Source organism: Schistocerca gregaria, chromosome X (assembly GCF_023897955.1).
Source record: "Schistocerca gregaria isolate iqSchGreg1 chromosome X, iqSchGreg1.2, whole genome shotgun sequence".
NCBI classification, from domain to species: Eukaryota; Metazoa; Arthropoda; class Insecta; order Orthoptera; family Acrididae; genus Schistocerca; species Schistocerca gregaria.
Genome location: NC_064931.1, coordinates 394073220 through 394091097, shown reverse-complemented (window position 1 = coordinate 394091097; position 17878 = coordinate 394073220). Strand labels below are relative to the sequence as shown.

Here is a 17878-nt window from a genome sequence, read left to right as displayed (position 1 = left end):
TCCGGGATGATGCCCTCCTGGGTGACGTGTCGCATCAGTCTTCTCGCGTACAGCCTCTCGAAAACTTTCGAGAGGGACGGGAGTAGGCTGATGTGTCGGTAGCTTGATGCCTGGCGTGGGTCCTTGCTAGATTTCAGGATGGCCACGACCTCCGCGTGTTTCCACGCAGAGGGGTAGTCACCCGATCGGAGAATCTCGTTGAAAACATCGGCAAGTTGCCGGTGTAGGCCCGGTGGAAGGTTCTTCAGCAGGAGGTTAGTGAGGCCATCGCTGCCTCCGGCCTTCTTGGGGTTCAGCGAGCGAAGTTGCACATCAACTTTCTCCTCCGTTATAGGCTCGATAACGTCGCCTTCCTCCCTTGCGGCGCGGAAGGTTGGTAGTTGCTCGTGGACTCGCCGTATGTGGTCGTCGTCGATGACGTCGGCCACCGGTGTGAAGTTTGCTGCAAAGGCGTCAGCCAGGACGCTCGCTTTCGCGTCGGGGTCGCTGGCGAAGTCGTTCCCGACCTGTAAAGGCGGTATTCGCTGTCGCCGGCGTAGGAAGGACTTTACCACCCTCCATGAACTGCCATCCTCAGGATTGTGGGTAGATACAAGGTCTTCCCATTCCTGGTTCCAGTGATTCTCGACTGTTGCCTTAATTTCCCGTCTCATGCGGTTTAATCGGCGCTTCGTGTCTGGTAGGCGAGTGAGCTGCCATTCACGAAACAGTCGGTTCTTCTCGGTGGTCGCGTCCAGGATAGGGAGCGGTAGCTGTCGCGAGAAGTCTCGTGGTCCTTGGCGACGTCTCGGCGTGGATTCCTCCGCTCCTTGGAGTATTCGTCGGGTGAAGAACGCTAGGGCGGCGTCTGCCCCTACCACGGCGGGGTTTGGCGCGTCCTCGAGCAGTTCGAGCGCTTTCATCTGAAAGCGCTCTGCGTCGAGCCTGCGATAGCTCGGACGGCTGTCTGGAAGAGAAGTTCCGGCCACATCGAGGCCAAAAATGACCGGTACGTGGTCGGAGGAGAGAACGTTCCGCGTCTCGCCGGTCGCGAAGTGCCCGATGCCCTTCAGAAGGGCAATATCGAGCACGTCGGCCTGTCCCCGTGCAGGGAAGATCGTGGGATCAAACGGCCCCACGGTGATCGCGCCGTTGCGGTGAACAACGCGGGAGAGGCGGCGCCCGCTGCGGCTAACAGTTCGCGAGTTCCATTCGGTGTGTTTCGCATTGAAATCCCCGGCAATGAAAACTCGCCCCTCCAGCGACAGCAGGACGTCGGAGTCGGCTTCGTCTAGCGGTCTGCTAGGCTGCCGATAGACCGACACGAAAAGAATCTTTCCCGCGGTGGTGTTGACGGCCACTCCCGTGGCTTCCAGCGCGTTGAGCGCCAGCAGTTGAACTCGGTGGTGGCGCAGTGACTTCTTCACGTAGATGGCAGTGCCGCCCCCATGGGTGGCTCTGTCATCTCGGTAGCAGCAAAAGTTTGCTGCTCGCACGTCGACCCCGAGTTTGAGGAAGGTCTCCTGCACAAGGCAGACGTCGACCGCCTCGTCCCGTAGGACTTGGCGACACTAGCCCTGCTGGGGGTGGAGACCCCGAGCGCTGAACGTGCATATGGTTAACCCATAAATATGGTCGTTATCCATATTAGGGCTGGCTCCTCCCGGCGGTGACCTGGAGGGCCGCTGTCACTGCTCCCACGAGGACTGGTAGCTGCGTCATCAGCTGGTTGAGTGACCGCAGAAGCGCGGCAAGCTCGGTGGTGTCTTCCTTCGCCGTTTCGGGAAGGTTTCACTCCTTCGCGACGTTTCCCGTAGTCGGCAGCGGAGCGGCGCGCTGGGAACGCCCTAAGCGGGCGGCAACCCCTCCTACCGCCTCGGGCGCCGGCAAGCCGGCCTCCCCGACTGCAGGCGGTGCCGCGGGCGAGGGCAGCTGCGACGGCTGCGGTGCCGGTGCGGCCTCCCCTGCGAGCGGCCGTGGCCTCTCGGAAGGGGCGGCCGGCTTCCCCTTAGCAACGTCCGCGAAGCTGCGACTCGGGTGTACGCTGCTGGCGCGTTTCCCGCTCTTGAATGCGGCGCATCCCCGGTAACAGACGAGACGTGAACCCGACACTCGCACACACTCGCACTTGCGCTGTGGATGCCGAAGCGAGCGGACGCTCTTAGCTGACGCTACCGAGGCTATTCCTTTGTTTGGCGGTTTGGCGGTTGTGTTGCAATCGGCTGCGCGGGTTCACGCATTTGGCTTCTCGCCTTGCGTGTTCTCGTTCACCGGTGTTTCCTTTTTTTTCCTTCTAGGTTCGGATCAGCCTGCTAGGGACTCAGGTGGCAAAATCCACGTGGCGTGACCCCACAATCTGAAAAGCAAAATCTGTCGTCTTTTCTAAAAAAGCAAAGTTGTCGTGTTGGGGTCGCGACATGGAGGAGGAGCTGCAACGAGATGATCACTCCGGCGAGACGCAGGGCGCGGCGGATGGCCGTCCAAGGGAGGTCTCCCTAACGGCGGCAGCATCTGACCCGCCATCACCGACGAGGACGACGAGCGAGAGTGCTGCACGTGGCCGCCGTGATGGCGCGGAAATTTCCGCGAACGCACGTGGCCGCTCCCGCACACTCTCAGGACCGCGACGACGGCCAGAGCCGCCGGTTCCCCTAACAAAGGAGGAATTTGCCGCCGCCATCGCGCGCCTGACTGCAGAGGAGAGCTTCAGCTGTATGCAACGGCTGGCCACGGGGACAGAAGAGGTCAGGGTGGGGGCACTATTGAAACTCCGGTCTTTGGTGCCCGCGGACATGCGCGCACATGTAACCGCCACGACAGCTGCCGTGCCAGCAGTCACGCCGGCCACAGAGCCCGCCACGCCATCGCCAGCGTGCAGTCTGGCAGAACCGGACAAGCCTGCAGAGGTAGAGCAAACCACACGGAAGCGCCCAGCCGCGGCCGTAGAGGACACTCCCTCCCCCCAGGCAATTTCCGGTCGCGCCAGGCGGAAGAAGAGGGCGCGCCGTAGGACGACCACGTCACCGAGGCAACCCGATGGAGAAGGCTTCATCGCGCCTCCCCGGCGCCATACAGCGAGAGCCAGGGCGTTCGAACTGGTGACGCCAGAAGCGGTCCAGGCTGCAAACCGGTTCGCGGGCCTGCCGGAAGTAGCCGAGACCGACGGGGACGGGACACAGCCGACCACGGCGACGAAACCGCCCCGCCGCCCGCCGCATATCTCTATTCAGTTTCCCGGCAGCTATACCGAGCTGAGGGACAAGCTGTACGCTGTCGCAAAACCGCGAAAGATGATCGCGGCAACGACACGTACAAGGTTCGACCAGACTGCATGGAGGACCACGCGAAACTCATGCAGCTCTGCGAATCGGAGAAGTGGCACTGCTTTACGCAGAGCACCGATCAGCTGAAGCAGCTGAAGGCAGTTATTCGTCATCTGCCTATGAAGATGTAACCGGAGTTCCTACAGCGGCAGCTGGAAGAGATCGGTTTCCAGACCCGCCACATCGGCTTGATGAAGTCACCCAGGACCCACAGGGACATGCCCTTGTTCCTAGTGGTTCTGGTTGACAACGTTGACAACCGGAAAATTTTTCAGGTTGACAGCATTGCCGACTTCGACGTAAAAGTCGAACCACTCCGGGCGAAAGGCAGGCGAGCCCAGTGCTTCAACTGCCAACGCATGGACCATGTGTCCAAATTTTGCAGGATGCCGGAGCGCTGCTGCAAATGCGGAGGGCAACACCAGTCGCGGGACTGCCCCAAGAAGAAGGAAGACCAGCCGACGTGCTGCAATTGCGGCGGGGACCACGTCGCGTGCTACCGAGGGTGCGTCGCCTTCAAGCGAGGGAAGCGCGCTAGCCGCGTAAACCCGGGTCGCAGCTTTGCGGACGCAGCTAAGGGGAAGCCGGCCGCCCCCTCCGAGCGGCCTGGGCCGCTCGCGGGGGGAGCCGCACCGGCACCGCAGCCGTCGCAGCTGCCCTCGCCGGCGGCACCGCCTGCGGTCGGGGGTGTCGGCTTGCCGGCGCCCGCGGCTGCTAGGATGGTTGCCGCCCACGCAGGGCGTTCTCAGCACGCCGCTCCGCTGCCGACTACGGGAAACGTCGCGATGGAGTCGAACCTTCCCGAAACAGTGAAGGATGACTCCACCGAGCTGGCCGCGCTTCTGCAGTCGCTCAACCAGCTGATGACTCAGCTACCGGTGCTCGTGGGAGCAGTGACGGCGGCCCTCCAGGCCACCGCCGGGAGAAGCCAGCCCTAATATGGATAACGACCATATTTATGGGTTAACCATCTGCACGTTTAACGCTCGGGGTCTTTTTTTTTTTTAAATCTTTCTTTCTAACAATATGTTTTTTATACAATAAAACCCACCACCTTATGAATTAGTGGGTCATGATATAATACATTAGTTAGGTACAGCTTCTACATTTCTAATTCTAATCTACAGACAGTATTGTTAGTTGAATGGGCAGACCTACTAATTAACAAATCTACTACTCCTAATATTACTGCTTACACTAGTCTCTACTGCCTGCAGCGTTACAAACATGCCAGTAAATATACAATCCTACTTGTGTGCCTTGCTCACCGAGCTAACCCCGGTGAACGCGCCCTGGCACAGGGCAGGCCAATACTTTTATTCGCTGCAGGTTTCTATCTTAATTCCTATTCTAATTTCCTAAACCTAATGAACTATTCTAAGTCAAAAATCGGTGCGTTGTCAAGTCCGGTATGATAGCCCCTCTCCCCCTATCCTGCACGTGGCGGATTCCAACTTTACCAGTCGACCAGTCCACGCACAGGCGGTACGGGATTGGGGTATTGACTTAGTATGTGATTTCTTTAAGTCTCAAAGCTCTCTCAGATATTGTGTTAGGACCTTTCGTGATACCTCATTTACCAACTGATTTAGCAGTCGAAAGGTCTCGTCTTGTCTTAATAACATATAAGTCTCATGGTTGGGTAGTTGTTGTCTAAGTGTAGCTGCTACATCATCGAAAAGGGGGCACTCGTAGACCACATGGTCGGGAGTTCCCTCCGATGCACCACAGTCACACGTAGGCGTTGCCCTCTTCCCAAACCGACATAGATACGTCGGGTAAGGCCCATGTCCAGTGAGAAAGTGGAACAAACCCCTAGTTGGTTCAAAATAACCCATGCTCATTCTTTCCCTCACATTCGGCAGGAAGCTGAAAGTTCTTCTGCCGGATTCCTCTGCCTCCCAAACTTCTTGCCATAGCTCTTCACCCCTCTTCCATATCTCGCCCTTATCCCTAACCCTAACTCCCAAGATTTCTTCTACTTTCTCTATGTCCCCTTTCTTTGCCCAATACCAAGCACCCTGTTCCCTGATTTTGATGTCCAGAGGACAAAGCCCCATTATTACTAATAGGGCCCCCCCCCCCCCCCCGGAGATGTTCTGTATGCCCCCACAGATCTTAATATCATGTTCCTTTGAACCCTTCTCACCGACATGGCGGGCACAACCCTCGTGAGCCTGTGTGCCCAGACTCCCGCGCCGTAACCCACTATTGATGTTAATATGCTATTGTGATACAATTTGATAAGGTGAGGGGGGAGATGAAATCTTTTATGACCTATGGTGATGAGGTTATTGAGGATTTGCAGACCTCTTTGTGTCACGGTTTCAATGTGCTTTCCGAAGTTCCACCTTTCATCGATGATGATCCCTAAGTAACGTCCCTCTCGTCGTCGGAGTACTGGTGTGCCCTCAATTCTTACAGTCGGGTTTCTTATTAGCTGTCCCTTTAGTAATAGATAGGTTGATTTGGTCGGTGAGATGGTCATCTTGGTGTTACGGCACCATGATAGTAGTTGTGTCATGGCTCTGTCTATTTTAGGTTCAATATCCTCGCGACTTCGGCCGCCAACCAGTAGAAGGAGGTCATCAGCGTAGGCTATCACCTCTAGCACATCTTCATTCTGTTGTAATGCATTTAAAAGTGGCTCCATGTGGATATCCCAAAATAGGGGACCTAAGGCGGAACCCTGGGGACATCCCTTTGTTATGGGTTTTCCAATCCTCCCGCTAGGGGATGATAGCCAGACCTCCCGATCTACACAATAGCTCCTAAGGCAACCGTATAGCGGCCCTGGGCACTCTTTCTCCCGCAAGCAGGAGAAGAGCGAAGGCCACCACAGGTTGTCAAAGGCGCCACTAATGTCCACCATGATGCCGACGATGTACTTGCACGGGGCCGAACCACAGACCTCGGCCGCCAGGGCGATCGCATCAGATGCGGAACGCCCAGGCCTGAAGCCAAACTGTCTGTCGCTCATCCCGTGCAGTACTCGGTGGGCAGTCAGCCTATCAGCAAGCAGCTTTTCAAGGATTTTCCCGAACACATCCAGAAGGCAGATGGGTCTGTAAGACTTTGCCTCAGCTGGATCTTTATCGGGGCCTTTCTTAATGATTACAACGTTTGCTGCTTTCCAGGTCCTCGGGAATTTGCCTTGCCGAAGGCACTCGTTGTACAGCTGGATTAAAGGAGCGACCAGATGTGGGGCCAAGAACTGCACCACCTCCGCCACAATGCCGTCTGGCCCGGGGGCTTTCCCTCTCTTTATTGTCTTTAAGAGGGCAGCGACCTCCTCCTCCGAGAAAGGGAGGACTGCCTCATCATTTGTATAGTCGTCCAGATCTAAATCCCGCAACCGTCGCTGTTCCTCAGTATCCTCTGTTCTGTCGTCGTCAGGCAACAGGGATCGGAGTAGGACCTCAGCAGTCTCCTGCCATGAGTCCGTCATCCCATCCCCATGCCTGACTGTGGACAGCATCATTGGGGAGCGGATCTTTTCTCTTACTAGTTTGTACGGAATCCCCCATGGATCCAAGGCCAGCCGATTGGTCACGAAAGTCTCCCAGCTTCTGACTCGGACCGCTTTTAGTTCTTTCTGAAATCTTTCCTTTGCCTCCCGGTATAGCAGTAACCATCTCTGCTTCTCCCACCAGACGACACTGCGCTGGTAGAGCCTCCGCAGCCTTCTGACAGACTGACGCAGCTCCTGCAGCTCAGGAGACCATGGTGTCGGCGAGGCCGCCATGGCCCTCCTCCTAGTTGGCACGGCCGCCTTCATCGCTCTAGTCACTGCACACACCAGTTCCTCAGCTCGGTTGTCAATGTCAATTTGTCTGTCACCATCCGGTAACGGAGGAATGTCACACTCTCTGGCTAAGCGTTCACAGTTGGCTTTCCTGAAGTTTAACTGCACCTCCCACCCCATGGCCCAGTGGCACTCCCTGCTCCCTAAGGTAAAAGTGATAAGGTTATGATCGCTTGTGGTGGCACTGTCTATCACCTTCCAGTTCTGTATTAGGTTTGCCGCATTTGGCGTGACCAAGGTCACATCGATGTTCGTGCCTTGCCCCCCTCCCGCCGCATAGGTGGGAGAGTTTCCCGGTTTGTTTGCCACCACAAGCTGCAACGACATAATCACTTCTTCCACCTTTCCACCATTTTCGTCCCTTGTGCCACTGTACCATAGGGGGGACTTCGCATTTATGTCCGCAGTTATGACAACTCTCCGTCCCTGCAACGCCATAGCTACTCTTGTTAGATGGTCTAAATGTATGTCAATATCATCTCCATATTGGAAATACATGTTGATGAGTATTATAGTGCCTACTGGAGATTGCAGTTCTATGACGTTGCAGTGACTGTTTGAGTACTGCGAAAGTAAGGTTGCCTGTAGTTTTTTATTGGTGATTACCACAGCTGCTTTGGGGGCATCCCCACAGCTGATGACTTGCCATGTGGTGGCCACAAAAGCAATTTTGCCAGCCAGAGAGTAAGGCTCCTGCAAACAGAGTACATCCAGTCTCCTCTCCTCCACTTCCCTACGGAGTTCCTGCATCACAAGTCGACTGTTGGTCGTATTTAGTTGGCCAACAGATGTCCTAGTCGTCATGGATAATATGTGTGTACTCGGTCATATGGCCAGGTCTTGTTCGGATCGAAAGTTATTCTTCCATTTGCCAACACTGATTGCACGTAAATATCCTCTAAGTCAAATTTCTCTCCTCGTCTTTCAAACAGTTTCTTTAGCACGTCACGCATGGCTCCGAAGTCCGTGGGGAGATTCACCGACTTTAGCTGTATTCTATCTACAGCCTCCATCACCGAGAAGGTTACCTGTCTACCGTTCTCATGTCCAATTCGGACCACATGTCTCAAGGCAGTGGTCAGGGTTGCCGGCTGCTCCAGTCTTGCCAGTTGCATCGTAAATTCGAGGTTTGGGTACACCCTCACCGGATCAACAGGTGGAAGCCTGACAATTGATGTATCAGTGGTGCTACTTACACTCGAACTTGTGACTACATTTTCCTGTATGGGTGGTTTTTCAGTTTTCTCCTTGGGGGTTGCCACTACCACAGGATGCCCTTGCCGTGGATGGTCTGTTTTCGGCTCAGATCCCCGGCTTCGAGGGGAGGGAGCCATGAGTGGCATGGGAAATTAAGTTCGCTGCCCTTTGTCTACCATGTATGCCTCTGTCTGGACAGCATTGTCTGCTGTTTCGACTTCTGAGCTCGAAAGCGATCTCAAAAATTCCCTGAACTTGTGAGCCCTCATAGCATCCCTCCTTCTCTTGCTCGGGGATTTTCGCTTTGGCATCCTGTAGGTTGTGTCAGACTCAGCCATAATCAATTCTAGATATTAGGCGTTGTTCTAACATCCTGTATGTAGGGCAACTCCGTCCTGTAGCTCCACATGGTTTTTTCCCTCTGCTCTTACAGGGAATACAAACACTGGCAGCCTTGCAGTCCTTTCGTACGTGTCGGTTGTCACCGCACTTGGAGCACGCCGACCCCCTGGTGCAGTGCCTGAGAATGTGGTCCAAGTCCCCACAATTGTGGCAACGAGGTACCACGATGTAATCTCTTACATTAATTGCATGAAACCCGACATATAGTCTGCCCATTCCAGTGATTTGCTTCCACATTTGTGGATTTACCTCGGCCACGTGATGGACAACGTCCCGATCACGGGGTCCTGTTTTGAATTTGAGTTTAAACTTATTATTGAATTCTTCAGCATTCATACTTTCAAAATTTTGTCCCCTTATTGTCTCGCTTAACTCGTCGTTAGTCATGATAGTTGGCACATCGTACAATATCACCAAAGGATTCCTTTTCCGTGGAGGTTCACATTTCATTACTGCATTCAGTTTTTGGTTTTTTAGTAGTTTTTCTTTATCTTCCTCTGAGGCTACTTCTACTATTACAGAGTTCTTGCTGGGTTTAACTTTCTTGATTCTTATTTTGTCCTTTACAGGATCTATTGTGGTAGTTAAAAGTTCTTGTAGATTTTTTACACTTGTGTCCTGTCCTGGCAGCGGCCGAAGAAAAACTGCCGTGTCTTGTCTCTTAGCTACCCTGTCGATTGTATCTTTTGTGGTAGTTGGCTTGATGGGCGCTTGCGCAGCCACTGCCGCCCAGGATTTGGCTGGTTGTTTTCGCAGCCTGCTGTTTTCTTTCTCTAATTCCTCTAAACGGCCTTCTAATTTTGCATGGGCAATAGCCCAGGCCGAGAGTTCATTCTTAATAATGGTCAAGGCCGCCTGACTGATCTTACCATTTTTTACATTCTGATCAATCAGCAGGGCGATTCTATTATGCCTCTGTGCGACGGTTTCAATATCAACATCTGCCTGCCCCACCTCGTCTTGTGGAGAGGGATCAGGCACAGCGGAAGCCCTCGAAGGCGCAATCGAATCACTCGTTATAGTTGTCGCCATGGTTAACGAGTGATAAAGAAGAAAGTGGGAGCCCGTCTCTTGCCCCGGACCGGCTCCTCTGGCATGGGGGGGGGGGGGGGGGGGAACTTCTTGCAGCTCGCCCACCGACCTCGCCCCAAGGTCAACGGCCCTATCGAACTGCCGGGTTCAGCACGCCGTTGCCAGCGCACTGGTCCCCATCGATGGCTCCGTCATCGGCGATTTCACGCGACGCTCCTCGGCAACTGCACCCCGCACTCCGGAGAGGCGGATGCACCTCTCGCCCTTCGCCGCCTACTAGCCCGAGTTTCCACCTTACGGCCAAGGACCCACTCCTACTCAGACGTTCGGCGGTCTGGACCCAGTTAACCTGGCCCAGGCGATGTCACCACCTCCTGGGTTTGGCAGAACACGCCCCGGTTACCCAGGGGCGCGGCGAAGCACCCTTGCCGACTCGCGCCGCGATCCCACGCCGACAAACGAAGTCGCCGGCATGCAGAGCTCCTGCTGGTCTGGGCCCTGCGAACAGAAAGGGACAGATGTTCGTCCCTCGACACAGCTCCCCCTGTGCCACGCACCCTTCGCTTTCGCATCGGGTTGGATCGCAGCTCTCCCTTTTGTCGCAAGGCAGAATGCCGAGCTTAACGTCTGGCACCACGGGAAGGCGGAAAGAGCCACTTGGGAAGGAGAGGCTATTAGAGACACATCACTTCCCCTGTGAGGACTGCCGCGGCACGCCCGTCTGGAAGCGATACGCCCCAGTGCGAGCCTCCGTGCCTTACGGCGCGCCGGCTACGGGCGGGCCCGCGCCGAACGCGCCGTCGAGCGACCGACCTCACGCCAGACGATGGAGAAGGCTTCATCGCGCCTCCCCGGCGCCACACAGCGAGAGCCAGGGCGTTCGAACTGGTGACGCCAGAAGCGGTCCAGGCTGCAAACCGGTTCGCGGGCCTGCCGGAAGTAGCCGAGAACGACGGGGACGGGACACAGCCGACCACGGCGACGAAACCGCCCCGCCGCCCGCCGCATATCTCTATTCAGTTTCCCGGCAGCTATACCGAGCTGAGGGACAAGACTGCATAGAGGACCACGCGAAACTCATGCAGCTCTGCGAATCCTTAAAGTGGCACTGCTTTACGCAGAGCACCGATCAGCTGAAGCAGCTGAAGGTAGTCATTCGCCATCTGCCAATGAAGATGGAACCGGAGTTCCTACAGCGGCAGCTGGAAGAGATCGGCTTCCAGACCCGCCACATCGGCTTGATGAAGTCACCCAGGACCCACAGGGACATGCCCTTGTTCCTAGTGGTTCTGGTTGACAACGTTGACAACCGGAAAATTTTTCAGGTTGACAGCATTGCCGACTTCGACGTAAAAGTCGAACCACTCCGTGCAAAAGGCAGGCGAGCCCAGTGCTTCAACTGCCAACGCATGGACCATGTGTCTACATATTTCAGGATGCCGGAGCGCTGCTACAAATGCGGAGAGCAACACCAGTCGCGGGACTGCCCCAAGAAGAAAGAAGACCGGCCGACGTGCTGCAATTGCGGCGGGGAACACGTCGCGTGCTACCGAGGGTGCGTCACCTTCAAGCGAGGGAAGCGCGCCAGCCGCGAAAACCCGGGTCGCAGCTTTGCGGACGTAGCTAAGGGGAAGCCGGCCGCCCCCTCCGAGCGGCCTGGGCCGCTCGCGGGGGAGGCCGCACCGGTACCGCAGCCGTCGCAGCTGCCCTCGCCGGCGGCGCCGCCTGCGGTCGGGGGTGTCGGCTTGCCGGCGCCCGCGGCTGCTAGGATGGTTGCCGCCCACGCAGGGCGTTCTCAGCGCGCCGCTCCGCTGCCGACTACGGGAAACGTCGCGATGGAGTCGAACCTTCCCGAAACAGTGAAGGATGACTCCACCGAGCTGGCCGCGCTTCTGCAGTCGCTCAACCAGCTGATGACTCAGCTACCGGTGCTCGTGGGAGCAGTGACGGCGGCCCTCCAGGCCACCGCCGGGAGAAACCAGCCCTAATATGGATAACGACCATATTTATGGGTTAACCATCTGCACGTTTAACGCTCGGGGTCTCCACCCCCAGCAGGGCGAGTTTCGCCAATTCCTACGGGACGAGGCGGTCGACATCTGCCTTGTGCAGGAGACTTTCCTCAAACTCGGGGTCGACGTGCGAGCAGCAAACGTTTGCTGCTACCGAGATGACAGAGCCACCCATGGGGGCGGCACTGCCATCTACGTGAAGAAGTCACTGCGTCACCACCGAGTTCAGCTGCCGGCGCTCAACGCGCTGGAAGCCAAGGGAGTGGCCGTCAACACCACCGCCGGAAAGATTCTTTTTGTGTCGGTCTATCGGCAGCCTAGCAGACCGCTAGACGAAGCCGACTTCGACTTCCTGCTGTCGCTGGAGGGGCGAGTTTTCATTACCGGGGATTTCAATGCGAAACACACCGAATGGAACTCGCGAACTGTTAGCCGCAGCGGGCGCCGCCTCTCCCGCGTTGTTCACCGCAACGGCGCGATCACCGTGGGGCCGTTTGACCCCACGATCTTCCCTGCACGGGGACAGGCCGACGTGCTCGATATTGTCCTTCTGAAGGGCATCGGGCACTTCGCGACCGGCGAGACTCGGAACGCTCTCTCCTCCGACCACGTACCGGTCATTTTTGGCCTCGATGTGGCCGGAACTTCTCTTCCAGACAGCCGTCCGAGCTATCGCAGGCTCGACGCCGAGCGCTTTCGGATGAAAGCGCTCGAACTGCTCGAGGACGCGCCATACCCCACAGTGGTAGGGGCAGACGCGGCCCTAGCATTCTTCACCCGAAGAATACTCCGAGCAGCTGAGGAAGCCACGCCGAGACGTCGCCAGGGAACACGAGACTTCTCGCGACAGCTACCGCGCCCTATCCTGGATGCGATCACCGAAAGAACCGACTGTTTCGTGAATGGCAGCTCACTCGCCTACCAGACACGAAGCGCCGATTAAACCGCATGAGACGGGAAATCAAGGCAGCAGTCGAGCATCACCGGAACCAGGAATGGGAAGACCTTGTGTCTACCCTCAATCCTGAGGATGGCAGTGCATGGAGGGTGGTAAAGTCCTTCCTACGCCGGTGACAGCGAATACCGCCTTTACAGGTCGGGAACGACTTCGCCAGCGACCCCGACGCGAAAGCCAGCGTCCTTGCTGACGCCTTTGCAGCCAACTTCACACCGGTGGCCGACGTCATCGACGACGACCACATGCGGCGAGTCCACGAGCAACTGCCAACCTTCCGCGGCGCAAGGGAGGAAGGCGACGTTATCGAGCCGATAACGGAGGAGGAAGTTCAACTTCGCTCGCTGAACCCCAAGAAGGCCGGAGGCAGCGATGGCGTCACAAACCTCCTGCTGTAGAACCTTCCACCGGGCCTACACCGGCAACTTGCCGATGTTTTCAACGAGATTCTCCGATCGGGTGACTACCCCTCTGCGTGGAAACACGCGGAGGTCGTGGCCATCCTGAAATCCGGCAAGGACCCACGTCAGGCATCGAGCTACCGACCCATCAGCCTACTCCCGTCCCTCTCGAAAGTTTTCGAGAGGCTGTACGCGAGAAGACTGATGCGACACGTCACCCAGGAGGGCATCATCCCGGACGAGCAGTTCGGATTCCGAGAAGAGCATGCCACTTCCCACCAGCTGTTGCGGGTGGTAGAACCGGCCATGAGGGCACTGGAGACAAGGGAATTCCTTGGCGCAGTGTTCCTCGACGTCTCCCGAGCGTTTGACTCGGTGTGGCACGACGGTCTCGAGTTCAAGGGATACCGACGTCTCACATGACGTTGCTGCGGTCGTACCTGTCCGAACGAACCTTCCACGTGAGGGCTGACGACGGTACGTCCACAGACCGGCAGATACGTGCAGGGGTGCCGCAGGGGTCAGTTCTCGGCCCCTCGCTGTACTCCCTGTACACTGCAGACGCGCCGAAAGTGGCAGGAGTCGAACTGGCGCTGTATGCTGACGATACAGCCCTGTTCACGCGCAGCATGAATGCCCAGGTGCTGAGAAACCGCCTCCAACGCAGGTGCGACGCCTTGGGCTCATGAGCAACAAAGTGGCGGTTGAAATTCAACGCCACAAGGAGCCAGGCAGTCGTCTTCACTCGAAGACTTCTGCCGCCAGGGCTTACGCCGCTCGAAATCCTGGGAGAACCCATCCCATGGAGTGGGACGGCAAAATACCTAGGGGTTACCCTAGACCGCAGGCTCACCTGGAAGCATCACATCCGTGATGTGAAAGGTAGAGCAGTTGGACGCCTCCGCGCCCTGTATCCACTGCTAAAAACGCAGTCAACTTTGCCACCGCAACACGGCATCACGCTTTACCTAACATTGGTTGGCCCACTGTTAGAGTATGCGGCCGTGGTCTGGGGGAAAGCCGCAGATGCTCACATTGTGACTCTGCAACGGATACAGAACCGCGCCCTGAAGACTGCTATGCATCTTCCAAGGCGCTTTTCGACGCGCCAACTCCACGAGGACACCGGAATCCTGCCTCTTCGAGAAAGGTTCCACGCCATCGCCAGGAAATTCTACGAGAGGACGGAACACTCCCGTAACCGGCTCATCCGTGGACTCGGCCAACAACCACATCACAGGCCAAGCACGCTCTGGCCTGACCTGCTGAGGGATTAAGTTTTACTAATCCCCCAGCAGAGTGTGTTACTTTTTCCCTTACAGGTCACACCAGCATGGAAAATTCGACAGGTGTGTTAATATATTTTTCTTTTCTCTTCCACAGGAACCGCAGGAATGACAAATCTGTCTAGACTGCACCATTCTCGAGCCAAGGATCGGCTCGTCTTTACAGCGTCAGCGTAAGTGTCACAGCGTCAGACGCAGCTACTTCCACTTCTTAAGGCTGGAGAACAGCTATGGGGTGAAGGGTTTACCGTTAGGCATTGCCTCCTTCTTGAGAGGTTGGGGTAAATTGGTTTTCTTTATTTTCATGTGTTTTACTGGAGTGTGTGGTCGGATTTAGGATCTTAATTTATTTTGTGCGTTTCTGTCTACAGTTTAGTTCAATCTTAAGATTGCATTGCCTTAGCGATCGAGCAATGCAATGGGTCGTCGATGTCTTTTTCTTGGTCTCGGCGGCGCTCCCAGGTTGCGAATTAGTTGATTTGCGGACGTTTCTGTCTTCTCGTAGAATCTCCGTGCGATGTCCTCGGTGCGGGAACTGACTGTGCACGTAGTATACTCTTCGTAATATCCTATTTTGTAGCATCTGAAGGCGCTGGATGTGTGTCTTGGCAGCAACGCCCCAGACTTCACAGGCGTAGTCGAACAATGGGCGAAGGTACATTCGGTATATCAGTAGGCCGTTTGCGATGGAAAGTTCGGACTTCTCGTTGAGGATCGGGTACAAGGCAGCTCAAGCGCAGGATTCCAGGCAGTGCGCTTGAGCTTGTGAAAACTCAACGCACGACACTCCGGGATTCTGCAAGAAATATAAGTGGAGACCGAGGGAACAGACGTGAGACAAGGTGTTGGACATTTGAGACCAGATCTGACACACCCCAGATCAGGAACTCGACTTCAGACGACGGCCAGGCCGGGCGCGGACGGCGGAGGGAACACCAGCGACCAGAGAGGGACAATGTAGCTGCGTCTGGCGGGCGAGGACCTCAGATGGAACACACGACGCGGCGCGGACCGATTAGGGAGCGCCCAGCACGCAACAGAAGTGGAAACCGTAGTAACAGTCATGAGATAGAGTACCCAACATCTCAGATCGGGTCTGACACACCTCAAATGACAACCACAACCGTTGAGGACGGCCAAAACCGGCGCCGACGGCAGTCGGAACATCCGCGACTGGAGGGGTCCGTTGAAGCAGAGTCTGGCGGGCGCGGACCACAGATGGAACACTCGACGCGGCGCGGACCGATTAGGGAACACCCAGCTCCTCCCAGGCATAAATACTGGACTCGATCGACCCAAGGACCAGTCTCAGGTAGCACCTGATGAAGACAGCGAGGCACGCTGTTGAAATATCGTGCGAGAACGACGCGAACATCCGGCTGGATTCCCGAATATCCAAGTTGTCCATCAGAGTGTTTGAATTTCAGTCCGGTGGCATGACGGTGAATTATGTCATTGCAAATTTACTCCGTCGACATCTTGATGTAGACAACACTTCCAGTGATGGAGAAATGTATGCCGATTACGTCATGGGGCTTATAGAATTCCGTACCCATATCCAGAGCAAAAGTAAAATCATACATAATTATTCTTCTCGTTACATACAATGAATCAGGGATAGCCTAGCGTCTCCGAGTAGTGCAGCAATTGCTAAGAGCTTATATATTGTCAATGCTGCTCGCAGCTAACACACCATTGTAAAAAAAACTTTTATTTACAAATGTTGCTCGAAAGGCTCCGTAAATCACATTTAAATAAATTGTCTTTCCGGTCTGCGGCCGGTATTGATACTACTTCATGTCAGTTAGTTTTAACTTATGACAAATTGATATATACACATTCCGTCATTATGTTTGATCCATTATAAATTGGATAACACATTACGGAAGGAACTTATGGACTCTCTTCGTCGCCTAACTGAAGGCAGTATCAAGGCTAGAGGCTGTGTTAGTCGGTATTCGTGTGATATCTGCTGGAAGTAACTGACATTCTGTCCGGTGCGTTTACAAAGAAATCTATCTAACGATCAACGCCATCTCAGTCAAATTTTATGATTACAAATTAACAAAAATTAGGTAAAAATTAAAGTAACCCAAAGCTACGTCGGTACCTACCGAATATAGCTTTCGTCTCTCCCTCGTCTTGGAAATGAACAAGGAGGAGAGAGGAGGAGGAGATTAGTGCTAAACATCCCGTCGACAACGAGATCATTAAGGACAGAATACAAACTCGGGTTAGGGAAAGATGGGGAAGGAAATCGGTCGTGCCTTTACAAAGGAACCATCCCAGCATTTGCCCGAAGGAATTTAGGGAAATCTCGGAAAACCTAAAACAGGATGGCCGGACACTGATTTCAACCAGCTAAACACTGCTCCACCTCTTTGGGTGAAACACACAGAAAATCGCTACTCAAATTACTGAATAAAAAAAAAATGGTTCAAATGGCTCTCAGCACTATGGGGCTTAACATCTGAGCTCATCAGTCCCCTAGAACTTAGAACGACTTAAGCCTAACTAACCTAAGGACATCACACACATCCATGCCCGAGGCAGGATTCGAACCTGAGACCGTAGCGGTCGCACGGTTCTAGGCTGTAGCGTCTAGAACCGCTCGGCCACTCCGGCTGGCAATTACTGAATATTTCAACTGATAACTTATACGCTAAACAAAATATCACACTTAACTTTCAATAAGTATCCTCCACTTTATGCCATATAGGTATATTAAAATCTCCCTCCTTTTGGCCACATAATACGTCTTATCCGCTTTGATAATGCAAGTGGTTTGAATTCCGGTTTGCATGTACAACTTCGGTAGGTTTCATGTGTCCAATGCGATGTTTCCAGAGTGCTGTATGTATGATGTGGCAGTAATTTATGGAAAATAGGATACGTTGCCGGCTTTGATACACACGCACGCAGTACCGCTGCTCTCATACAGTACACAGCGGGCGGCACGACCAGCCGTGAAATAGCCTCCGAGGACGCTGCTGGAGGCGTCTGAATAATCGATGGTCGAAAACCAAATTACCTGCGGCCATCGCCGTGAGCCGAGTAGGAACCGCGCAAACCCGATAACGGACCGCAGGCAATGCTATCAGGAGCTTTGTGCAGCCCAATATTTGCAGGTAGCCCTGAGACTCGGAGACGCCCATTTAGCCATAGCTTAGAGAAACGGTGATGATCACCATGTGTTTTAGGCGCGCGATAGAAAGGTCTTTAGCACCTGTACTTAAAATTCTATGGAACTAATGTGGACGAAAGAGTCAGAATAATAAAACTCCAACTACGATGAACGTGTAAAAAGTCATTAAAATACACTCACACACACACACACACACACACACACACACACACACACAATCACACAAACACACAGACAGACAGAAACGCGAAAACCATGCATCTCGCTGGATCTAAAATTTATAACAACAAGAAAAAGTCAGTGGCTAGAGTTCATTTTTTTCCGTATAGCTGGCACATTAC

The 17878-nt window shown here is 54.7% G+C and overlaps 1 protein-coding gene across 1 annotated transcript; it reads left to right on the top strand.

Moving 5' to 3' along the window:
• The first annotated feature begins 2396 nt into the window (after nucleotides 1-2396).
• Nucleotides 2397-17396, top strand: LOC126298085 (uncharacterized). Its single transcript, XM_049989402.1, has 2 exons — nucleotides 2397-3254; nucleotides 17334-17396. Exons 1-2 carry the CDS (start codon nucleotides 2397-2399, stop codon nucleotides 17394-17396), a joined length of 921 nt encoding a protein of 306 aa, XP_049845359.1.
• The last annotated feature ends 482 nt before the right edge of the window (nucleotides 17397-17878 follow it).